Source organism: Marmota monax, unplaced genomic scaffold (assembly GCF_021218885.2).
Source record: "Marmota monax isolate L192 unplaced genomic scaffold, Marmota_monax_Labrador192_F-V1.1 WCK01_AAM20220418_F8-fsc00226, whole genome shotgun sequence".
In the NCBI taxonomy this organism is placed as follows: Eukaryota; Metazoa; Chordata; class Mammalia; order Rodentia; family Sciuridae; genus Marmota; species Marmota monax.
In genome coordinates this window covers 758,033-784,281 of record NW_026693142.1, presented here as the reverse complement: position 1 = coordinate 784,281, position 26,249 = coordinate 758,033, and the positions used below count along the sequence as shown (strand labels likewise).

At 34.4% G+C, this 26,249-nt stretch overlaps 1 protein-coding gene across 1 annotated transcript; it reads right to left on the bottom strand.

Annotated features, from left to right (window-relative positions):
• Positions 1-2: 2 nt before the first annotated feature.
• On the bottom strand, positions 3-26,165 carry LOC131424589 (A-kinase anchor protein 9-like). Its single transcript, XM_058582872.1, has 5 exons — positions 26,156-26,165; positions 25,614-25,963; positions 4,514-4,759; positions 3,950-3,994; positions 3-547 (listed from the first exon to the last, which is right to left on the bottom strand). Exons 1-5 carry the CDS (start codon positions 26,163-26,165, stop codon positions 446-448), a joined length of 753 nt encoding a protein of 250 aa, XP_058438855.1. The 3' UTR covers positions 3-445.
• Positions 26,166-26,249: the final 84 nt, after the last annotated feature.

The following is a 26,249-nucleotide window of genomic DNA, read 5'->3' as shown; positions in this document are numbered from 1 at the left end:
GTCTTCGGGCTCATGTTCAGGTCTCCCAACTGATTCGCTTTCTATCGACTCTAGGCGCGTCTCACTATAGTGTGCGCCTTGTTCAGAATAAGAATCAACGACACCAAGTTCTTCTTCCTAAATCAATCCAATATTTTTAATAATTCAGTACTAGCAACATTCCTGAGAGAGGAATTCGAATATTGAATTCCATAGCAAAATCCACTTTAAAACATCACTCTTCACTTTGAAGTTCACTTCTATGGCAATCTGGTTTGCTATTAATGTGATATTTCCTTAAAAGCACCTAAACAGCATATCTGCAAATTTTCTTCCAATTCCATGTTATAATGAAAATGAGGTAACTTTGTTTTGTTAAGCAGTAAAGAAGATCTAATAACTTTTAGAAATCACATACAGAAAGAATAACATACAGGAGAAAGCTTGGTTAGTAAGTCAAATGGTTTTAAATAATAAAAAACATTAGTATCATGAGTAGTTTTATATACTGTACCATCAATAAATTGGTAGGCTTTCCTGTTTTCACCACATTACAGCAATCATTTACCTGTATAAAAACAATTTCCTGATATATTATGATAGACCAAATTTTATTTACCTAACAATAATATTTCTACTGTGTACCTTTTGCATCTAGGGAAAATGCCTTAATAGCAAAACAAATATGGTGATTATATTTAACTGAAGTATCTAAGAGGCATATCAAATGTCAATCATTCCTCAAACATCTAAGTTCTTACACTGCAAAAGACACTTTCATTTAAGTAACTGAAATTCTAAGTGCAGTTCCTATTTAGTCTTCAGAAAGATAACTAAAAGCTTCAAGTTACTAGATCTTCTTTTACAAAATGCTTCCTTAAAATTAGCTAAATATATTTTTAAAATTAAGCCCTATTTATTTTCAAATAAAACCATTTACTGGTATAAATTTTATTAAAGGCTAGTAAGTAAGCCAAGGGAAATAAAGAGGTAAAGAACACTCCCCTAAGAACTTTCCTGTGGGGATAGTACTACTGCAAGTCATGCCAATCCAGACAGATGTGGGGGCTTTCTTTAACATATCACCACTTGTCTGTAGCACAGATATTTTGTAGTAAGAGAAAGGAGGATGATAGACTATGTATATAGGGTTTATGGAGTGGGAAATTAATTTCTTATCAATTAATCATTTAATTGCCTTTTTACCACTAAGAGTACAAAAACTAACTTCATTCCTGCCCACATTCCTGCCCATATCTTAAGCCTTCACAATTCTATGTTAATAGAACCCAGGAGAATGAAACTGTTAACATTGAAATATGTAGGACAGACTAGTCAGAATGTCTAGAGTTAGGATTAAGTCTGTATGAGCCATGACACATTAAAAAGTAAAAATCCTAGGACTGAAGATGTAGCCCAGTTGTAGAGCATCTGCCTAGCATGTGCAAGGCCCAATACCCACAACTGCCAAATAAAAGGGGGAGAGGGTCCTAACTAAGAGACTTTTTAAAAATCAGTTTGATTGCTCTACTTTTATTCTAAGAATAATCTCTGAGAAATAAAGCTAAAGGGAAGGCAAAAAAACAACTTTTGTTAACACATTATTGTAATTGGTGAAAAACCAAAGAATGTAGGAATACTAATTCTAGATAAAAGTCACTTGTGATAATTTTCAAATTATAATACTTCTAAATTTCAATTAGTTTTTTATGACTCAGAAATGACACATTCTGATTTTAGTACACACTAAAATTTCTATTTTGAAGTAACAGTGTAATAAAATGAATATTTGTAAATATCATCAAAGATCATGTCAAATATCATGTTATCGGTATTACATAAATTATTTATCCAGTATAATAGTTATATCTAATACCTCTATAGCAGATATTCAGTTAGTTCTCCTTTAATTCAGTTTAAACATATTTATAATGCCCCACAATGAGTCGGTTAGGATCTATCTCCAAGTACTTTCTGGCCATCATGTTGCCCATTGTAGAGTTGTCTTGAAGTGCCTGGACTGTTATGATCTGCTGAGTTCGCTGTTCAGCCCTGAGTGCTAGTCACAATGCAGCAGGTTGAAGACAGCCTACTGGAGGATTGTCACAACCTTCATAACTAATATTCTCAACTTCTTATCTAAGATTTCTTTCATAAGTTTGCAGAAGAGTTCTCAAACTTCACCTCACTCTCCATTTCATTCTTCTCATCCTCATCTTTAGTTAGTTGCAGGCCTTCCCACCAAATTTCCCAAGCTACAGCATGCCATACTCATCAATACACAACCTGAAAGCCCTGTTTCTCCACTCCACAAAAGCAGAGTTGCTATCTGATCTTTGCTCTCATCATGATGAGACCTGAGTCTCCTTCAGGCAACAGACATTTTTGACAGAAAAGTGATCTCACCTCCAGACTGGGAGGTATGATAGTCAAGCAGCTCAGAAAGGCATCAGCAGTTATTGGGAGTCCTCAGAGCTTCCAGGTTTTAGAGAGTTTAAGAGAATGCCTCTGACATTTTTTTCCCTGTAGTTTTCTTTATTTTGTGCCAGCTCAGAAAAAAGCTCAAGGCAAATTTTAACAATGTCTTTGTGAATGACTTTCAAGATTTTGCTCTGCTGGAGCATTTTCTTGGGAGATGTTCAGAGGCAGGTCCTCAGAGTCAACCACACCATGGATAATGTTGAGATAATTCTGGTTTGCAAGTACAAGGCTAGCCTGAGCAACTTAGAAAGTCAGTTTCAAATAAAAACAGCTGGGAATGTAGCTCAGTGGTAGAGCGCCCCTGGGTTTAATCCCCAGTAACATACACACACCCACACCCAAACAACAAAAATAAAAACTGTAATATGTTAATTTAAGAACATAGTTTTTCGAGCTGGGATTGTGTCTCAGCAGTAGAGTGCTCGCCTAGCATGGGCAGGACCTGGGTTCGATTCTCAGCACCACATTAAAAAAAAAAATAAAGTAAAGGCATCATGTTGTGTCCATCTACAAAAAAGATTCATATTCATTCTCTCTCTCTCTCTCTCTCTCTCTCTCTCTCTCTCTTAAAAAAAGGACATAGTTTTTCTATTAGAAGCCTACAATAAATTCAGACTTATGAAATATACTAAGTTGCTTAAACATTCAGAGTAAAGAATAACTTTCCATGTACTCTAAATTTAGGAGCAAAGAAATGACAATCATATCTAAAAAGAATAAGATAACAAAGTGATACTTATTGCAAACATATAAAGAAGGCAGGTATTTCTTAAGAGACCAATGCCTATTTTATAGTTTATCACCTAAAATAAAAATCATCATTGTCAGGCATGGTGATGCACACCGTTAATCCCTTCTCAGGAAGCTGAGACAGGAGGATCACAAGTTATAAGATAGCCTGGGCAACTTAGTGAGAATCTATCTTAAAATAAAACTGAAAAAGGTCTGGGAATGTAGCTTGGTGACAAAGTGCTTTCCTAGCATGTACAAGGCCCTGAGTTCAATGCCCAGTAACACACACGTACACACACGCACGCACAACACTACAGCAACATTAATTCCAATAAACATTTATACACACACACACACACACACACACACACTAGTATTCAAAGATTTGTAAAAAGCATTACTATAAAAATCATACTAATTATAAAACTTTTACTGTGCTAAATGGCTATCTTAAAATGGTCATGGATCCTAGAAATGCAGACTCAACTTTCCTAAAAACCAAAATAGGGCTGCTATATAATTAAGGATTAAGCAATTCAAACAGTTAAGACTTTAGCTAACCACTGGAAAAAGATACAGCAGTAAAATATAATTTTAATTTTTTCAATCCATTTATATTACATTATGTTAACTTAAATTATATTAAATATATATAGAAGCATATAAATTTATAAGAAATAAAGTACCAACAATCAATAATTTCAAAAAAATATCAATTTTATCTATGACATTTTTAATTGGGATATGCTAGTCTTACCTCCGAAGTGTTATCATCTGCTGTGGTTGAAATCTCACTTTTCGGCTAAAACAAGAATAAAACATGATTACAATTATGACATTTTTCCCCTGCTAAATATCATACTTTACAAAAAAAAAAAATCCTGCTTTACTAAGACGTTGCTGTTAGTAACAATGATAGAAAATTCACAAAAATACTATTAAAAAACTAGTAAAAATTATCCAAACCTTTAAAAATTCCATTTCATTATGAATTATGACTTATAATAATGCATATAAAATTTATCACAAGGCATTGTTATAAATACAAAAGTACCAAGAACTTTTACATATATAGTAGATGTCATCTGTAAGCCAAAAGCATCAAAGACACCATTCCTTTAATTCATGTAACTCTTTTAAATAAAACTAAATCCTTAACATGCCATCAGAAAAGTTCAAGTTCTTTAAAAGAATCATCAGTTCTTGATGCTAAAAAGTCAATGACTTTGTCAAGCTTCCCTCAGGTGGATGCTAATGACTTTTCACTGCCACTACTTTCTAGTTAGAGGTAGAATGTTTTAAAATCTGGATGAATACTTACATCAAAAGAAAAGACCTGCTCATGCTTAAGCATTTCTTCATTGTTTAGAGTTCTCATTATTGTGGATTCAGGCATCACGGCTGATCCAACACCCTGAGAACTATTTATCAACATCTCCTCACTCTTTGGTTGATCAATATTCAAGCCATGAACATCATTTTTACTGCTTGAGGTTTTCTTCTTTTTTGGCTTCTTATGAGGGTTTTGTCCATCCAATCGAGCTCTTCTTTGTCGAAACTGGGCAAGCTACAGGAAAAAAGTATCATTAACATCAATGATAATTTTTCTTTGGGATCACTTTCTTTAAAAGATCAAACTATCACCAAGTTAAAATGATGATAATAATATAGATGACTTCACAGTTTCAGAATAACTATTGGATTGAATATTCAGGTTGTAAAGGTTGTAAAACTAGGTACTTGTGAATGAACTTATTAAATATTGAGGGGTAAGAAATGAACATGTCAAGTCTAAAGAAGAGGAAATTACCTGAGTTAGGGGAATAACTATTCTATAACTAGAATAGGGGAATAGAGGGACTCTCATTCACAGTATAATCTCTGGATTTAAGATTATATGAAAATATACACAAAAACAAGGAGCTCCGAACACACTTGTTCTGTTCTACTACTTTATACAAAAGATATCGTCTATAATTATCTTTTATACAAAAAAGATAATTAGCCTATTAGCTATACAAATGCTCACTGCAGCCATATTTATAGCTGGAAAAACTTACAAGTAACTTAAAATTTTAAACAGCAGTGTTTTCTACCCTTTATCATTTGTCTGTCATCATCAGAATTTGTACCAAACCCTAGTCATCGTTACATTATCATTTACTTAATATATTTTAAACAGTGTATTTTCTTTAAGTTTATTTCAAAAGGAGATGGAATCTCTGGCATAAATTGAAAGTTAATATCACTTGTTATTTCTTTTAAGAGATAAGTTGAAAATAAAAGAAATAAATCTATTATTGAAATTTTAGTTAGAGGTTGCTGAAGGCTATGAAAAAAAATGGACAAAATAAAAGACTGTTAAAGGCAGACAAGCATCAAACAGATTTTCGTTATCATAAGCAGAAAGAAAACTGAAAAAGGTAAAAACTTTCTTACTATACTATCCAAAGTTTTTTAAGACCTAAAATATTTTCTTACCACCTAAAATCAGAAGTACACATTATATACCAGGTAACACTAGACTAATTATGGTGAACTTATATTAAAAATAACAATGAAAGCAATTGCTATTAAAGACTTTGTGATATAATAGCATGTATAAACTAGTATTGTAGCATATCTATTTCTTTTCATGAAAGGAAAATTACACTTCATTTTTAAAAAGATAAGGCAAGTCTCAGGCTCATAGCTTTCAATGATTATATCCAGTATGAATTTAAACATCATTATATTCATAGGCATAGGTAAATTCTGGAAAACTACAACCTTAACAACTTTTGTTGACATTTGGAGTTCAGATTACAGGTATTTTTCCTATTGCTCACTTACATTTTATTTATTTATTCTTAACAATTTTTTTTTGATGGACACAATACCTTTATTTTATTTATTTTTATGTAGTACTGAGGATCAAACCCACAGCCTTGTACGTGCTAGGCAAAGGATCTATTGCTGAGCTATTACTGTATTTTTTAAAATACAGTAAGTTTTCTGATTTTTATATAAAGCAACTACTGACAAAGACTTCTTAAATTTAATTTGAGCTCCTGAATCACTCTTAAGAGGAGAAAAAAGAAGACCACATGTAAGTTCCTTTCTGCCTTAAAAAGAGGAAATATCTGCCTAGAATTACCATGACTATTAACCAGACCAATTACAAAGACAGCAAATAAGTTTCTTATTATCTAAAGTATTAAAGCAATCTTGCTAATGTTACTATCAAAATATGTGGCAAATACATTATTTATAAATAACATTTTATACTTAAATTATCTGCTATAGATGAAGAAAATCATATAAACATGTCCTATTCCCTTAATAAAGATATTTAATTCATAAGTCAGAAATAGCTCATGATTATACTTACAGAGTATAAAAATATATCACATTTAACATTTTCCCCAGTTATTTAGTAACTACACAGTGTGTTGAGGAATAGGTGCAAGACCAGTTGCCTCTATTTGCACATTATTAAGCTGCTGGAATGTACTTGAACTACTTGGAGCATAGCAGATCATTCTTAAAAATAAACTAACTAGAATATTGGCAAATACTTTATCTATAAATAGAATCAGAAATCCAGGAGCATTATTTAAAAACATCCCTTAGAGAGAATGCAATGCCAAAAAATAAATACTAATAATGACATTTATAATATTTATACTCAGAAACTTATTGAAATATCATGTTTCTGCATTAGAATATATTTAGTCAGCAAAATTTATCAAGGCAAAGATGAAGATTTTGCTTAAAATTCCAAGTGTTAGATTATATCAATAATTTATATCTAATATTTATTCAAATGTCAAATATATAACAAAGGAAAAAATTATTAACTTTGCATTATAGAAAGAATGACTTAGGTCTGGGGATGTGGCTCAGTGGTAGAGTGCTTGCCTAGGATGCACACAGGGCCCAGGTTCAACCGTCAGCACAAAATGAAAGATAAATAAATAAAGAATGGAAAGTTTGATTTAAACAACAACAACAATAACAGAATAACAAAAAAACCCTCCAAAATAAGAAGATATGGAATAAAAAGTAGAAATAGTTCCATTATAGTATTTAGAATGAATCACTTCTACAGAATAATTAAAAAGATACTGTTCTAGGCCTATATTACTCATTATATGAGTCATATTATTTTTTCAGAAAAATTAACCAGAAGGTAAACCCCATGAGGGCAAGGACTTTTTTTCCTCCCTACTTCTATATATTAAAAGCCTAGAGCAATATTAAATAAATATGTTGAATTTTAATCTATTTTTTAAAAGAAAGAGAGAGAGAGAGAGAGAGAGAGAGAGAGAGAATTTTAATATTTATTTTTTAGTTATCGGCAGACACAACATCTTTGTTTGTATGTGGTGCTGAGGATCGAACCCGGGCCGCACACATGCCAGGCGAGCGCGCTACCGCTTGAGCCACATCCCCAGTCCCTATGCTGAATTTTTTTAAAGGATAATTTATCTTTTATTGAAAAGTCACCACACTAAGCAAGATCATATAAAAGGCATATCTAATTCTACTTTATTAAAATGTTCCATGGTTTCAAAATTAAAATGAACAATTTTCAAATTACTTGAATCACTCTTAAGAGGTGAAAGATAAAAGAATGAGACTAAGTAAATTTCTTTGTTCCTTAAAAAGACGAAATACATGATTGGAATTACTGTAACTATTAAATAGACCAACTACAAAAATGGCTAATGAATGAATAAGAACATAAAAAGAATCCTTCTCACTATAACCTCCCTCCTCCACCAAGAAAACTAAAACAGAACAAAAAGTTTCTCATAAAAATAATATCCACAATAGCTTTCTGGCAAGACTACTGTTTTATAAAAATTTGAAAGGAATAATATCGTATCATGTATTCAATTATTTATAGCTATTTAATTTTATTTTAAATTTGAAAAATGGCAAGCTAGCAGATGAGCAAAAAAATCTGAATCAATTAGATAACCATCTGATACTGAAATGATGCACTTTAAATTACTGAGAAAACATTTATTCTAAAACATGCTGAAAATTCAGACTACAGCCATCTGTGTTTGTCATTTGGAAGCCAATTATAAAAGTGTTAACATATGTAGTCACAGAAATAGTTGCAAGATTTACTGGAAAGATATTATGTTCACATATTTACCTTTCAAAAGTAGACCAGATCACAAGTAAATGTCTTATCTTGACCAGAACATGAATAAACAACTGAATATAAATATATTGAGTTCCTTAAACTCAATATTTATAATTTTATAAATGATCATTCTCAATAAAACAATACATTTTCAAAATGTTATATATAAAAACATGCCAAGTTTTTATAATGTTCCTTCAAAAATAAATGACTAATTGAAGTCTGTTTAGGTTTTTGTGTGTCCGCTGACTATTTACTACATGCTAGGCACTGTGCTAGACATCAGTGAAACACATGGTCCCAAAAGTAGAGCTTCACAGTGTAATGCCAAACTCTATTATTAAATGGAGTGAGAAATAAGGGTTAGAGCACAATTTCTTAAGCCTGACAATCGTTCATATATACATATATGGACAGCGAGAAGAGAGAGAAGAAGTGTGTTGTGTTATAGGAAACTGTATTGTCCTGATTTTCTTTAAAAGGGCCTTCCGAAAGAGATGTGTTGTAGTTTTATGCCTGGAAAGCATAAAAATTGGATTTATATCAGGTTGTAAGTATATAGTTCAGTTATTTAACAAATACTTATTGACTGCCTATCATGAGCTATGACAGGGCATGTAGTGATAAATAACACATATGAACTCTCATGAATTGTAATCCAGTAAGAAAGATAATATTAAACAAATAAAGAAATATGTACATTCAAGTTATAAAAAGTGCTTTGAAGAGAAAGTATATGCATTAAAGACAGCATACAATGGAAATTCAATTTGTGGGACTGTGGGGAGAGGTCAGAAAACATCTTACTAAGACAAAAATGTAGAAGCTGATATATAGAAGTCAATTTGTTAGGGGCTGGGGTTGTGGTTCAGCGGTAGAGCGCTTGCCTAGCACATGCGAGGCCCTCAGCACCACATAAAAGTAAATAAACAAAATAAATGTATTGTGTAGAAATAAAAAATATTTTAAAAAATCAATGTTACCTGATCAATATCATAACCAGTGGCAAAACAAAACAGAACTAGAGTATCTGACTCCAAATCCAACCTTTCATTATACTAATTTGCTTTCTATGTATTTTTAGGTCCTTTTTCATTGTATTTCACAATCCTAGAACATTAATTTTAAAGACATGAACAAATGAAATCACAAACTGACAAGTGTTTTTGACGAGAGGAAACACAAACGTGAAAATGCACATACCTCAAAGAGAATGCTACAAAAATATGTAATCTGCTAATCTCTATAGTATTTAAAAATAACTATAAAAAGTGATTTTTATGTTTTTCCTGTAGAAAATGGAAGAAATCCCAAATAATTCTAATTATGGTGACTATTTGTTCTTTTCAGGGCTGTCACTAAGCCTTTTTAATATTCCTTTATGGATGAAAAACAAGAAGCTATATAAACTATCACAGAAAAACTTTGGTGGCCTAACCATGGAAACAAAAAGATTATAACGACTAACCTAAAAACCAGCTGAAGAAGGGCAAATGAGAGCAAAGATAAAAGCAACATTTTAGGATGCTCTGAATCATATTTTCCAAAATAACAAAAAGGTACAAACCAGGCCTAGTAGAATGCCTGTAGTCCCAGCTATTTGAGAGGATAAGGCAGAAGGACCTCTTGAATGTAGGAGTTTGGGGTCAGCCTCAGAATCAGCAAGACACACACCCCCGCTCAAAAAAAAAAAAAAAAAAACTGTAAGAAAAAAATAGTGCTAAATAAAACTAAGGAAATCAAGAATGGAAAAGACCACAAGACTTTAAATCATTGAGCGACCAAACCTATTCATAGCCTATAATCTCATTCAATTCGATCACCTTCATGTTTAAAAAGAAAACAGATTCTGTAGCTTAAGGAATCATCTTAATTTTGTGTACTTCATGGCCTGGGTATACAGACAACCCAAATATTTCTTGAATTTCAAAACAATATGGACTACATATAATATAGTGCTGGGCTGTCATATAGTACTAGCTATGTGACAGTGGACAAGCCACTTAACATGAGGAGAATTCAGTTTCTTCAACTGTATAATGAAGAGATACATTAGAAGGATCATTTAAAACTTCCTCCAGGTCTTGGGGTTTTTTGAGAAAGTTTTTCAATTATTTCCTTTCCTTTCTCCTTTATTTACCTGCAATTCTAAGGAAACCAGCATTTTACTTATGAAAATTTGTAAACTGTTGCTTGAAAATACAAGTCAACAAACAGTATATAGCTATTACTAAATAATCCCAACTGAAAAATGGTATAGGATACAGAAAAAGTGGAATGATTCAGTGTTCACAATGAATCACATCTAAGTACATAAAATTACCAAAACATTATTTTATTCTCATGTTATTAAGTATCATTCAGAACAAATTACTAGAAAGTTCCAGAAAGGTGGGGATTTTTAATAAAAATCAATCATTATACACTCCAAGTCTAGAACAGTGACTGCATATAAGCTCTGAATAATTGCTGAATTTTTAAAAACTGATTTTTTGTGGAAGAGGCACCTCTAGGCATTATTTCTCAGAACTTCAGAACTCCTACATAGTTTCTTTAACCAAAAACAAACAACAACAAAAAACCCTAAGATGATACATTCAGGTCCATGGCTACACATGGCTGTATTACTTAATGCAATGCAATGTTATGCAGCTGTCAAAAAATATTTTCAAAAAATTCTAATGTGGGAAAATGTTCTCAGTATAAAGCTGGGTAAAATAAGAGCACAAAACTGCATAGAATGAATCAAGTGGAGTTTTAAAATAAACAAACTATTAAAAATTAAAATAAATTATTAAAAATAATTACTTGTAGATTATGAGACTACAGGTAATTTTTTTCTTCTTTGAAAGATCTTTACTGCCTTCTACCCCAACATATCTTTAAGGAATATTCACTGATAATATTATCATGGTTCCATGTGTTACTATAACTATTTTTTATGGTGCCTATGTTTTCCATTTACATCTGCTTATTTTATACATATAGATGCATGTAAGTATATATGCACACACAGAGAGATCTCTGTATCTAATATGCACATATAAACATACACAACAAAAAATTTAGGTCATGAAACAATCTTTTCAGTTTCTTCCATGAATCAATACAATGATATTAGCACTAGAATACCAAGACAGAGTGAGGAACAAAATGATAAATGCTAAAGCAGTGGCTACAGTTTCATATTGGAGTCTCATTTCATTTTACTATCACATTGGTTCCTATGTTTATGATGAAAACCAAGAGTGTTTTCTTTTTAGCCTGAAGTCAACTAAATCCAGTACTCCTGGCTCTAGGGCAATCCAAATCAATGTGAGAGTTTCATTTCAGATGCTTGATAGAAAATGTCTAGCAAGAATATCATTTACAATTGCTGCTTGGGATAGTGTACTCAGTCTTTGTATGCTTATGTCTCAGGCTGTCTTCTCCCGCCACTGCCATTTCACCTTCAATAATAACTATTTTTTTAAAGAATAATAAAACTATATACCTACTAGAAATCACATCCAAAAGAGTATTATTCAGATACCACCTACCTCTGCTTCATTTCACTGTCATCCAGGCTATTTTATTATTTATTAATTTTTAAGTCTAGGTTATAAATGATTCCTTCTGGTAAGCAGTAAGCATATAGTTTTGGCAGGAAATATCAACTCAAAAATACAAGAACTAGGCTGGGGTTGGCTCAGTGGTAGAGCACTTGCCTTGCACGTGTGAGGCACTGGGTTTAATCCTCAGCACCACAGGAAATGAATAAAGATATTGTGTTCATCTACAACTAAAAAAAAAAAAATAGAAAAAAAAAAAGAACTGCTACCTCTGTTCAGTTCAGTGATTCATGTTAATGGTCAATGGGTATCCAGTGTTCATCAATAGTTCCCAGGGATGTCTGTTTGATGATTTATATATTGAAACTATGTAGATAATATTAACAAATACAAGTTTTGCTTTTTTCATTTTTTTATTTTTTAGTTGTAGATAAACACAATTCCCATTTTATTAAGTTATTTTTGTATGGTGCTGAGGACTAAACCCAGTGCCTCATACCTGCTAGCCAAGTGCTGTACTACTGAGCTACAACCCCAGCCTCACCAGGTTGCTTTTGATTTCACTCCCTCTTTCTACCTCATTTTCAAAGACACTCTCTAGTACTCAAGGACTAAGGGAACACAGGATTCATGATTTCTATACAACTCTAAACCCTTGGCACTTGTAGACAAAACCTAACACAGTAGTAGTATTTATAACAGTAACAAAACTGGAAATGACCTAAATGCTCACTGATGAGAATGGACACTGAGATACATTTCTATAATGGAATACTATTGTAGGAGTGAAAATGCTCTAATGATATTGAACAAAAGGAAAATCACTGAAGACTTTACGTAATGACACCATTAAGTTCAAAATGACAAAATCATAGAATTTGCAGGGAAATGGATGGCATTAGAGCAGATTATGCTAAGCGAAGCTAGCCAATCCCTAAAAAACAAATGCCAAATGTCTTCTTTGATATAAAGAGAGCAACTAAGAACAGAACAGGGAGGAAGAGCATGAGGAAAAGATTAACATTAAACAGAGACGAGTGGGGGGAGAGAAAGGGAGAGAGAAGGGAAAGCATATGGAAATGGTAGGAGACCCTCAATGTTACACAAAATTTCATAGAAGAGGATGTGAGGGGAAAGGGGGGGGGAACAAGGGAGAGAATTGAACAACAGCAGATGAGGTAGAGAGGGATGATGGGAGGGGAGGGGACGGGGGATAGTAGGGGAAAGGAAAGGTAGCAGAATACAACAGTCACTAATATGCCATTATGTAAAAATGTGAGTGTGTAACCGATGTGATTCTGCAATTTGTATTTGGGGTAAAAATGGGAGTTCATAACCCAATTGAGTCAAATGTATGAAAGATGATATATCATGAGCTTTGTAATGTTTTGAACAACCAATAAAAAAAAAGTTCAAAAACAGAAAACTAAGTATAGTTTATGTACACATATGTGGTATAAAAAGCAAGGTGATGATAAATTCAGAACTATAGTTAGCTCAGGTGCTAGGGGTGGAATTAGATAAAGATTTTAATGCATTGGTACATGAATGTTTTTAATCTAAGTGATAGGTGTAGAGGTCTTTTTTTCACTTGTTTTAATCATTCATATATATATTTACCATGCATTCTTCTGTAGGTGAAACACTGAAGTACTTTTAAAGTATGTAGAACTTCCTTCTGAGGGAACTGGCCAGTACTTACAACTCCTACCATCCATGACATCTGTTTTCACCCTCTTTTGATAAGAGGAGTGAATCAATTAGATTCTTATCTTGAAAGTAGGGAACAAGAAAGTAGCAGAGCTGTCCAGAAAGGTTATAGAGAAGAGATATCTTGTATGAAGGATTCTAAAATTAGTGCATAATTTGATCCTCATGTAATTACAACCACACCACTAAAATGACCTCTAAATTACAGTACACATGATCATCCTGCAAGATAAATTGCAGCCCAAGACACTTTTCTCTATATCCAATACAGCCAGTTTTCCTTCTGGCATTAAATAATCCTTACAGAAGCACCCAAGTAAAGTACCTGGCTTATAAGAAGTCATAATATATAATCACTCAAGTATTGCAAAATCATGCAAACTGGCTCTATCAATGGGTTTTAAACTTTTCTGCTCTTTGAAAATCTTTTTAAAATAGTGAGACTTGGTTTCCATCATTTTTCTGATTTTGGCATGGGGCGTGTTCTAAACAGTAAAAAGAATTTTTAAAAAGCTTACCAGGAGCTTCGAGTGTACAGCAAAATTTGGGAACCACTGGATAGTGGTTTATTTTATGAGATTTGCTTCCACTGTTTATATATTTTTTTTTCTTTTGGCCTTTTAAAAAAATTTTTAAAAATGTATTTAATGGGAAATCACTCCACTATATAGCATAGGTTTGGAAATTCATCCTATAATTTTTGTTCCTACACAAACTGATGTGTAAATAAAGGAAGTTAATATACAAAAATATGGAAATGAGATAAGAAATGGTGGCAAGAATGGCATCGATTTCCCATGGCTTTTCAGATTCTCTGAGGCCCTACTACACTTCTCCGTCCTTCCTCTGAAATCTCTGCATTTTTACAACAATCCTCTCTTACCTCATCTTAACTAATCTTAATTTTTGTTTTGAAACAAAGAAGTCCTACCAGAATTAGACTGTTTATATTCAGCGATCTTAATCAAATCAATACTTCATTTTAAAAAAATGATAGTTTTATTGCTTCATTTGTACAACAGTAACACATACCTACCACCTGGTGGCAGCATACCTACCTAAAAATAATAAACTATTTGGAAAGAACCCTTTCAGAGGTTAAGATATAACACACGTTAAAAAAAAAAAGTTTTCTGCTATATTTAGGTTAAAATTCATACTACTTTTAAGTGATACATACAGCCCCTCGTTATCTGATCCCAGAATATTTCTCTACTCTAGTTTTCTGGTATATAGCTTTAATCTTCTAAATTCCAACATGACAATGATTTTAAGAATGGCTAATAATTCTTTAAGACTTTTTACAGCCTGACAATATTCTAAAGTATTTTATACTAAAAGGCTAAATCTTCACATCAACCCCAGTACCAACATTTACAGATGAGTTACTGAGTTACAGAGAGGTTAAGTATAACTTCATAAAGACATATAGCCACTAAATGACAAAGTCACACTTAATGCCAGACAATCTGGGTTAGCCACTATAGGTCATACTTTTCTCAACAAAATTTTTGAAAAATTCCACTCAGATGTCTCATAAGGAACTTCTAGTACAAAATATCCAAAACTGATTTCCCAATCTTGCCTGAAGTCAACAACTGAAACTCTTCTTCTTTTTCTCTTAGTGATAACACCAACCTTCTATCCATGTTCTCTCCTTTACCAACCAATCACATTCTGATTTTATCCTCTCTATATTTCTTGATTATCCCCACACTTTGACTCCTATTTCACTGTCTCTCAATTGTAGTTCAACAGCCTAAACTATTTCTAAATAGTTTTACCCTCAACTCTATCCTCCATACAGCTGCAAAATGGATCAATCTGAAACTCAATCTTTTTCAGCTGCAAAATGGATCAATCTGAAACTCAATCTTTTTAAGTATCAGTTAAAAATAATTTTTTAAATGTAAGAATTTAAATGAATGAATGTATTTATAACCATATTACTCCTTGTCTTAAAACCCATCAACATATCCCACAACCTTCAGGATAAAAATCTCCTTAACATGAAATTCAAGACCCTCAGGATAGAGCCCAGACCTACCTTATTTAGCTTCATCTCTTGCCATATCTTGCTTATACCTTTATACTCCAATAATACCAAGCTCTTGTACACCTTCCCCCAAGGAAGTCAAACTGTTCCATACCTCAGTGCTTCACTCTTCCTGTCTCATTTTTCTGAAGTTTCTACCCACACCTCTCTCCTTTTTCACCTAGTTTTTCCTCAAAACTTCAAGGCTTCATTCAGAGTTTATCCATGCAAGAAGCCTTCTCTAACTGCCAAATGGAATCAGATATTCCTCCCTTGTGTTTTTCATAGAGCCAGAATTATATTACACTCCTAAATTTATAAATATCTGTTTATGTTTCTGCCTACTAACTAAATGAAGCTTGCATTTAGCAGATTCCATGTCTTTCACATTCTACAGTCTAGCACAAGATATAACAAGCAATAAGTGCACAAATGTATTTATCAAATGAGTAAATAAATGATTCTCTGCACTTCACTTACTGTATTGTGGTTGACTTTCTACTCTATTAGAATGTGAAAACATTAGGGAACGGCCTGTGGGTTTTTTATCTCTGAATCTACACCGACTTGCATGGAGGTCAAATAAATATTAAACAGATTAATAAGACTGAAAATACCTGAGTAACAAAATGAAAGGAACATTTTAAGACCATGACAGTGACAATGTACAGAATCAACTTGAGAAAATTAAGAGAGTCAAAAAAAAAAAAAACAAAAAAACAAAAACAAAAAAAAGCACATAAAAGGTGAGTTAGGCCTGATTTTCTTAGGGTGTGAGATAGGAATAGAATGAGGCAGATTTTGAATTAAAAAAAAATTAGGTTTGGGATTTGGCTATGAGTATAAAAAAATAATCCCATAATGTTCAAAGGATTTTTCAACCAAGATGCGTCCCAAAATAGATACTACTCTGCATAGAAAATATGATGGTGCATGAGATAGAGAAAACTTAGAACATTAAAACAATTTAAGTTCATATCCTAGGAAAAAAATAAATATAGATTCTTCTTTCATAAAATTAAAATCTTGAGACCTATTTAAAATATTATTTCATCCTTTTAATTTATAAAAAATAAATATCATATACAAAAATAAATCTCAAATTAAACTTTTTCTGTCAAACTTTATTTTAAAAATTGATATTGGTTGTTTGAAGCAGAAAAATGAAAGTCATTAGAAATACTCAGACATGTAGTTCAGTATAAAAGGAATTTATGCAAGTCAAAAGTAAACATTAGTTTGACAAATATAAAAGATTTCACACCAAAAATATTTATCTATTAGTAGAAAATAGAATTTCTGTGACTTTTAGCTAAAACCCATTATTTCATTTAAAAAATGTCCTCCTAGTGCACATTTGTTAATGCAGTTTTTACACCTTTTCTAATACCTTGATCTTTAGAGCATCTACTAATTTATTCAACTTTCAAGGAATCAACATATACACATGCACTCAGTAAAATATCAATGATGCGGGAAGTTAACTGAGATCATTGACCACACCTATGGCAATAGCCCCCCACATCTCCCTCACACACTTTTCACACATTAAATTTGATTCTTGAACTAGTATTTTATTTATAATTCGTTCCTTTTTCTATCTTCCCTGGGGAAAACAACTAGTAAAGAAACAGCAACTTGAATAAAACTGAGACCTCTGAGGAATAAATAAAACCTAATTACTGAGCCCCCACAATGAACAATCCTTAGTAAACAACAAGGAATTTTATAGTATATGCAATATCAAGAAATAGAAGGCCTAGCATGCATGAGCCCCTGGGCTCAATCCCAGGGTTGCTGAGGGGCTAGGGAGTGGCTAGAGAAAGAAACTGTAGATCTTGTTAGTTTTTCAGAAATCTGTAAGTCAGAAAATCTAATCAATCAATACAATTTATAAAGTCAAATTTTTAAATAGGACTTTGTATAATACATAGAGTAGTTCTGAATCGTCAAAATAACTTGAGGCTCTAAAAAATGATCTCTAAAAGGGGAAACACACCAACACACACAAAAAAATCTTAGAATTACACAAAAAATTTAGATTACATAAAAATCAGAGCAAACAGTAACTCAAAAGAGGACAGCAACTGCAAACAAGCATTACATTGTTCGTGTAAGAAAAAGGAATTTTACATAGAACAAAAGAATATAGATTTAAATAAATAACCTAGGCAAAACTACTCCTGGAACAATGCTAAATTTTTGAACAGTCTTAACGTTTAGCACTTTTGAACAGTGTAAAACCCATGAGCAAATTAACCAAGCTTTAGGAGGTGTACCTAAATGGGCATTAAATATCCTAAGTTCTATTTTGGTGAAAACTACCACAAAAAGTAAAAGAGGAGTTGATATGACAATAAAAATCCTTTGTACTAGTAGAATACATACACAGGTCTATCGTGTTCACACAGAAAAATGATAGGGCTTTTTGTTATGGAAGACTAAGTCATTTTTCCCCCATAACTGATATGTATTGGTAATGATCAAGCCAAAAGGCCAACAGGTGCCCATTTGACCAGCTGTTTGTACTTATCGAACAGCTGGTCAAGGAATGGAATGACTCACTGCACCACAAAAAAACTCAAACTTCACCATCAAGCTGTAATCAACTCACCAACAACTTATTCAAAGGAAGCACCAGTTTAAATTTTGGTGAGCCAAACAAGCTTTAAAAAAAAAAAAATGAGATGGAAGATAATCCCACTGGAAATGTGTATTTCTGTCTGCTCCTCTCTTGTACATGATCATACATGCTCTCTCCCTCGATGCATATATATATATATATATATATATATATATATATATATATATATATATTATATATATATACACATTAATAATAATATGTAAAACAAGTTCGTAACAAGCAAATTACAAGATGGATAAAGGACTTGAATAGTCTGAAGATCTACAAATGGCCAAAAAGCATACAAAAAAGATACTCAGTGTCATTAGTCATCCAGAAAACAAGAATTAAAACCACAGTGAGATATCTATGCCCACTAGAATGGCTATGATTTTAAAAAAAGAAAACAAATTTGTTGAGATACAGAGAAACTAGAATCATCATGCATTGTCAGTGGGTATGTAAAATGAAATGGTACAGTAAAATGGTAAAGCTACTATGGTAAGCAATTTGGAGATTCTTCAAAATGTTAAACAGAATTACTATAAGACCCAGAATTCTTAATCCTAAATATACTCCCAAGAGAAATGAAAACAGGTATTCAAATGCTTGTATACAAATGTTCAAAGCAGCACTATTCAAAATAGACAATACATAGAAACAATCTAAATGCCTATCAATGGATTAAAGTGTGAACACATTGCTGTATATACACACACTGGAATATTATTCAGTCATAAAAGGGAATGAGGCATGGACACATGCTACACCATGGCTGAACCTCAAAACACTACACTAAGTGAAAACAGCCAAACATGTAAACACCACTGCACCTGGCCCTTTTTATTTATTATTTTGAGACAGGGTCTCACTAAATCGCTGAGACTGGCCTAGAACTTGTGTTCCTTCCTCAGACTCCTGAATCACTGGATTACAGGCATGCATCACCATGCCTGGCTCCCAATTAAAAGGATGCTAACCAATTAAATAGAATGCCTAATTTTAATTTTAGAAAAATCTTACTAAGAAATAAAAATAATGTCCCTTATCACTAAAGTTTCACAATTTACCAGAACTTTTTTCTATTTGTCATATTAGAAGAAATTCATTCACATTTCAATCAGCAGCAGCCTAAATTAAATGTTTAATAGTCATAGTTTAGCTCTTTCCACAAACCTTTTTATTTAACGAAAATAAGAAATGTTTTTGTTTGAAAAAATTTTTGTCCCACTCTTGTCATACATAGTCCAATCCTTTGGATGAATCCTATCTTTTTTGTTTCCTCGTTGCTGTGTGTTATCATTCAATAAGGATGTCTGTGGTGTTCTGTCAATAAAACTGAAAAGTGAAAAGACGAAGTAAAATAAAAGACACATCCAAGGGACTAGATGAGAACAGGAGTGGGATAAAAATTGTTCTTAAAATTATCTCTTCATTGGATTTTACTGATGCTCTGTTTTCCTGCCTTAGAGAAATTTCTTTAACATACATTTCAAGAAGCCTATCATGTCTATTCTTTCCTCTCAACACCATGTTTTCTTTTATTTCAGCAAAGCCCAAAAGTCATGAATTAGTTTTAAATCACAGGAACGCACCAGTCTCTGATGGAGGCATCAAATTGCTATATCCAGAAAAAGCTTAAAAAATGGTACGTTGTAAAACTGTTATCAAATGTAACTTTGAAAATTAAGTAAGATCTCTCACAAGTATAAAAAACTAGAAAGTTTAAAAGAAATCAGAGAGGGAGAATAGCTTTCTTTACTGTGGAGCAGAATATCTGAAAATGCAAGGAACAATTTTATACCATAACTAGCTTGCCTATCACAGCAGCACAGTAATTGAAAAATCCTATCAATAACCTAATAAGAGAGCTTACACAGAACATTGTACACAACACTGGCATTACTCTACAAACTAAAAATGCTTGTTAAACAAACAAAAAAAACTCATATAATTCCAAGTTATTGAATGTAGTAAGAATTTTAATTATTCAATAAATAATGACAATTATATAAAACGCTATAGAGGTATATAGAGGTATATAGAGGTTTTGCTGAATTCTAGTACATTTGAAGAACTTTTTAAAAATATAGCAAAAGTGATTTATAGGACTAATTTCATTCTAAATACACAACTGTCCTTTATTTAATTTTGTTCACTAATAATTGACTACTTTGTTTATATAATCATAAATAATTTTACTTGGAAAAAATGAAGTCATTTAAAATGGAGTTGAAATAGTTTGGTTGATTCACTACAAGGATAGCCTATGTGGTGCCATCTCTGTCAGTAACTTGTAAATGAGGTCAAGCCCAGCTCTGAAAATATTTAATAATGTAGTTAACATCTCCAAGTATTGGGCTTCTTCCAACATCAGTACTGAGGAGATAGTTGAGGACCCAACAGCAAACCAAAGAACTACCAAGCATCAGAAAAACTGAATTGCCACGAGGTCCTTTCTACTAAGTTCCATTAGCCCTTGATTCGTATAAATCATTCCATTAACCTCAGTTTCTGGATTCTTTTGTTACAACAAATCTAAAGCAGCAAGTTAGGGGAAGAGGCAAATGAGAAAATACAAAGCTGGACAAACAAGTTCATAGGAAAAACCAAAAACTGACAGCAAGGAAAATGGATAAGAAAGACAAAAACACAAAGGCTATCCATAAATGTCCAATAATATAGAATTCTGACTACATAATACAAGCAGCACTGGAGTAAGAATTAGAGTTCCAGAACTACACTAATGTAGGAGCTCTAGTTATTTTGCATTTCATGTTCTTGTTCTGTATGAGAGTCATACAACATTAACCTGTTTATCATACTGCATGTAATGTCTTTTTTTAAAAAATGATACCTGAACATCGTGCCTGATCATAAAAGAATAATGTTGTAGAGAATTTGTAAAATAAAGTATAAAAAAATTAAAATAGCCTATAACCCACTACCCAGAGATAACCACAACTGACATCTTGGTGCATGTTTTTTCAGATGTCTTCATATATAAATACTTACACGTACCTTTTTTTTTTTTTAACCTGACATTATCTGTGGGCATTTTCCCAACTTGAAAAGTGTTTGTAGAATTATTTTAATGGCTACATAAAATAATTCATTCTCCTATTACTGCAGATTTTGGTTAATATGAAATACTTTACAAAGTATACTTCTATACTGTAGGGGTTGGGGTTGTGGCTCAATGGTGGAGCACTTGTCTAGCAACATGTGCAGTGGTCCTGGTTTCAATCCTCAGCACCACATAAAAATAAATAAATAAAATAAAGGTACTGTGTCCATTTACAACTAAAAAATTTTTTTTAAATTATACTATACTGTATACATGAGAATTTTAAAGTGATCATGTCTTATAAGGTCTTGAGAAAGGAAATTTAGAGAAATCTAGAGAGAAAGGAACAGAAGACCAATTACCAAGAAAAAGATTAAAAAGTTGTACGTTGTAAAACTGTTATCAAATGTTAACACTTAAGTCTTATGAATAAATGAGATACTTGGAGAACCAAGTCTCCGAATAAATTTTGGGAAATGATCATTTTAGGTGGTTTCTGATACCAGCAATAAGAGACTTCTGATTAAGAAAATTCTGGATTACTCTTATTAAATTCCAACCCAGCTGGTAACACTGCACTCATTAAGAACTTCTTCAGTCATTATGCTCCTTCATTCAAGAAGCAAATGTCAGGGACCGCCCTGTGCATGAGCTAAGCCCCTCCAAAAGCCTTGAGTAAAGGAGATATTGGACTGGCAACATGCGCCACACCATGTGTTATACCAAGCAAGTGGCCTTTACCCCCACTCATCAAGGAAGAGTCTCAGCTCTGGGCTTGAGCGGTACCCAACAGGATTGGGCAACCCCTGCTGAAACAGTATCCCCTGCCTTATTGGGGTGGAACATTCTATCAAATGTCTTTTCCCTAATAAACAGAGGGGTTCCAAGTGCACTCGCTCTCTTGCCCTCTTGCCTTCCAGCGTGGAAGAGGACCCTTGAGGTGGCAGAGCAGGCCCACCCTCCACCTGAGAAACTCATGTCTGCGGGTTGCATGATTCTTCTCTGTTTCCTTACTTTCATGTTGCAGCCAGCTCTTTTGACCAGCTCCTCTTACCAGCATACACAGCTGGAGAGAAGCAAACACATATTGAATACTTGCTATTTGAAAAGCACTATGCTAGGTTGCATTTAATTGATATTGAGAGTTTTCCTTATAAAATATTCTAGAAAATGAGTCAGTAGCATTTTAAATATTTTAACAAAATGTTGGGGTGGGGGGTAACATCCAAAATCCTACCGTATCTAACCTCTCACTGTACTTATTACCCAGGAGCATCTGTCTCTCCTACTTTGGAAAGCAGAGACTGTTGCCATTTCTCTATTTCTACCTCTTGATCTAAGTTTGCTGATTATGTGTCTGTTCATAGTTAACTATGTTTAGTAGAACTGCTTCATAAATTTTGTTTGGTGTTGGGTACTAAACCTAGGAACTTGTGCTCTACCATTGAGCTATACCCCTAGCCCATGAATAACTATATTTATAATAGTTTTTCAATCCCATTCTAAAAGCACATGTTTATACAAATGAAATAATGTACATACTTTGTTTAGTTTTGTTTTTGCAGTAGTGGAGATAAAGGGCAGTAGTGCTCTACCTTTGAGCTATAATCTAAGCTCCCCCCCCCTTTTTTTTTTTTCCCTCAGACAGGATCTTGCCTCAGCCTCCTGAGTAGCTGGGATTACAGGTGTATACCACTGCAACATCTAAACTATTTCTGATAATGTTGTTTTCACTCTATTTACCATGTCCCTCTCAGCCTTAATCCTTTTAATGATTGTATAATATTCCATTGCACTTACATGGCTGAGGAATCATGACCTCAGTAAAGTATTTTATACCAGATAGCTAATGTTGCAGCAAACATATGTTGCCTTAAAGGCCTCAAGGATCTCTTACTGGAAACTGGGCTCATTTCTAGAGGAAAATAAACTATAATAAAAATTAACTTTAAAAGATTTTTACCCCATAGGTAGACTTTTGAAAGATAAAGAAATATATACATAAAGAAATCAAAATTCTACTTTGCAAAATCTACTTACAGCAAGAAAGATACATTTGGTAGAAGGCAGTAAACATTCTTAGGTAACAAATAAGAAATCTAACCAGAAGTTCCATGCTTTTGAAAAGGTACACAAAATTACTTTCAATTCCTTAGATGCAGAGTGTTTGCTTAGTCCCTTGGGTTGCACAACTGTAAGCAATTTTGGGCTTCTGAAAATGCCAATGTTCCTTCATTTATATATTCTAGAGTAAAAAAAAAATCTACCTGTTTACATACAAGCATTTAAGTCTTAACATTAAAGGGGGGAGATTATAAAAAAGTCAATTATATTTTAGAAATATGAAGCTGGTTAACATACACATTCCTTTAACACACTTCTGATGAACATCTACTATTGCATCTCTGCAGTAAGGCCTTTCTTTCATTGATTACTGAAACCATTGACCTGGTTTCCTTTGTTTATATGGAAGAATGAAGAAAAAAAAGGAAGAGAGGAAAAATAGTTAATTGTGTTTCAAGTATGATAGTTATCCATTAGCTCTAAAAAGAATATCACCTATAAAAAGTAACTCATTGTAGGGAGGAAGGGGGCCTTTCAGGCAAGCCTAAAGAGCTGCTCAAATATGTAATTTTTTTTAAATGCTATTCAATTTATATTTTGTCTACGTTAAATTTTTCATGATGCCCCAAGAAGGATATCTATGCATAATACAATTTTGTAATGTTTGCGTTACAGTTTCCATACATATACACACGCACACACACATAAAATCAGAACTTCACTACACACACACACACACACACACGTAAAAAAAATTAATTAAAGCAGGAATTCTAAAGCTTTGTTCTGTGGAATCTTTCCGTCTTCAGAACTTCCAATCCACAGGATACAAAACCAACTGCCATGACAAAGACCTCCAAACAGGAACGTACAAAGACACGCTTTTAAAAACGCCCCTAAAGCCAAGTTCACAGCAGGCACTTGTGGCACACTCAGGCCACTGCTGAGGCAGCTGTCACAGGCCAATCTCACACACGTCCTCGAGTGCCAGCGTGCCACCTAAGGAAGACCAGCTGATGATCAGCACACAAATTCCCCACTGAATAAAAGGAAAGCTCTAAATCCCCGCCCTGGAAAACACAATGCCTGCACCACCCATAAAACTCCCTTTAAAAGTGAAGGGCTGTCTATTGAAGGGCATCTAGGTTGGTTCCACGGTCTTGCTATTGTGAACTGTGCTGCTATGAACATCGATGTAGCAGTGTCCCTGTAGCATGCTCTTTTTAGGTCTTTAGGGAATAGACCAAGAAGGGGAATAGCTGGGTCAAATGGTGGCTCCATTCCCAGCTTTCCAAGAAATCTCCATACTGCTTTCCAAATTGGCTGCACCAATTTGCAGTCCCACCAGCAATGAACAAGTGTACCCTTTTCCCCACATCCTCGCCAGCGACAAAATCATAGAATTTACAGGGAAATGGATGGCATTAGAGCAGATTATGCTAAGTGAAGCTAGCCAATCCCTAAAAAACAAATACCAAATGTATTCTTTGATATAAGGAGAGTAACTAAGATCAGAGTAGGGACGAAGAGCAGGAGAAGAAGATTAACATTTAACAGGGATGAGAGGTGGGAGGGAAAGGGAGAGAGAAGGGAAATTGCATGGTAATGGAAGGAGACCCTCAGGGTTATACAGTGGAGGGGGTAGAGAGAGAGGAGGGGAGGGGAGGGGAGAGGTGGGAGGATGGGAAAGGCAGCGGAGCACAACAGACACTAGTATGGCAATATGTAAATCAACGGATGTGTAACTGATGTGATTCTGCAATCTGTGTATGGGGTGAAGGTGGGAGTTCATAACCCACTTGAATCAAAGTGTGGAATATGATATGTCAAGAAATTTGTAATGTTTTGAACAACCCACAACAAAAAATTAAAAATATTAAAAAAAAAGAAAAAAAAAGTGAAGGGCTGAAGGTTTAAAGGCTATTAATTACCACCTAATCATCAATACGGTTTAAAGAAAGAAAGAGAGAGAGGTGTTTTATTGGGGCAGCCGTGAGAAAAGAGCCGCACCATTCAATCACCACCCAAGTCTCGTCAGCTAGGTGGCAGCACCGGGCTTTACACGTCCTGGGAAAAGGGACGGGAGGGAGGGGAGGAAACCCCGACCCTGCAGCACCTCCCTCCGAGGCCCGCGCACCCGGCTGCAGCAAACTCGCTCCCCAGGCCTCCTCCCACCCTTTCCGGCCACCGCCTCCCACCTCTGGCCCGGCGGTCCCCGGCTCTCCTACCTTCGCCCTGCCAATTTCGATCTTTCTCCTTCTTTCTTCGTCCTCCACGGCTTCTGCGGGGTAGGCAGGGAAAGAACGGGGAGGGGGTCGCGGGTAGGAAGGAAAAATCGGTTCAGACCCAGGTGGGACCCCCCCCCCCCCGGAACAAAAACAGTCGCTGCCATCACTGGCGAATCGTCCTCGTCCACACGAGTCCAGCGGTCGCCACCGCCATCTTCGTCTCCACGGAAACACAGAGTGAGGCGGGAGTCCAGACGCGTCACAGCCGCAGGCACCTCCAACGCCGTTGCCTGGCAGGTGCGCCCGCGGCCCCGCCCGCCTGCCTCGCCCCGCAGTTCTAACCCAGTCCTCTGCGTGGGGGGGGGGGGGGCTCCAGCCTGCCGGACGACCCCCACCGTGCAGGGGATTCAGTGCTTCAGGGGTTTTCCAAATTACACAAATTACAGATGCATTGAGAAGGGCAAAAAAACAAACAAAAAACCAAAATTGATTCTCCAACGCGGCGTTTGCCTGGCAGGTGCGCCCGCGGCCCCGCCCCGCACGTGCCCCCATCGTTGCAGCCCCCTTGATACTGCAATCACCTAGCTAGTGATCTAGTCTCCCACTGTCTCATGTGATGCATTTTGCTTGACTAGT

Excerpts from the sequence above, each read along its gene's own strand:
- LOC131424589 (XM_058582872.1), bottom strand. Across the intron at positions 3,995-4,513 it reads AGCAGGTCTTTTCTTTTGAT|CCGAAAAGTGAGATTTCAAC; the intron begins GTAAGTATTCAT and ends TTCTTGTTTTAG. Across the intron at positions 548-3,949 it reads CAGATGATAACACTTCGGAG|GTAAATGATTGCTGTAATGT; the intron begins GTAAGACTAGCA and ends GTTTTTATACAG.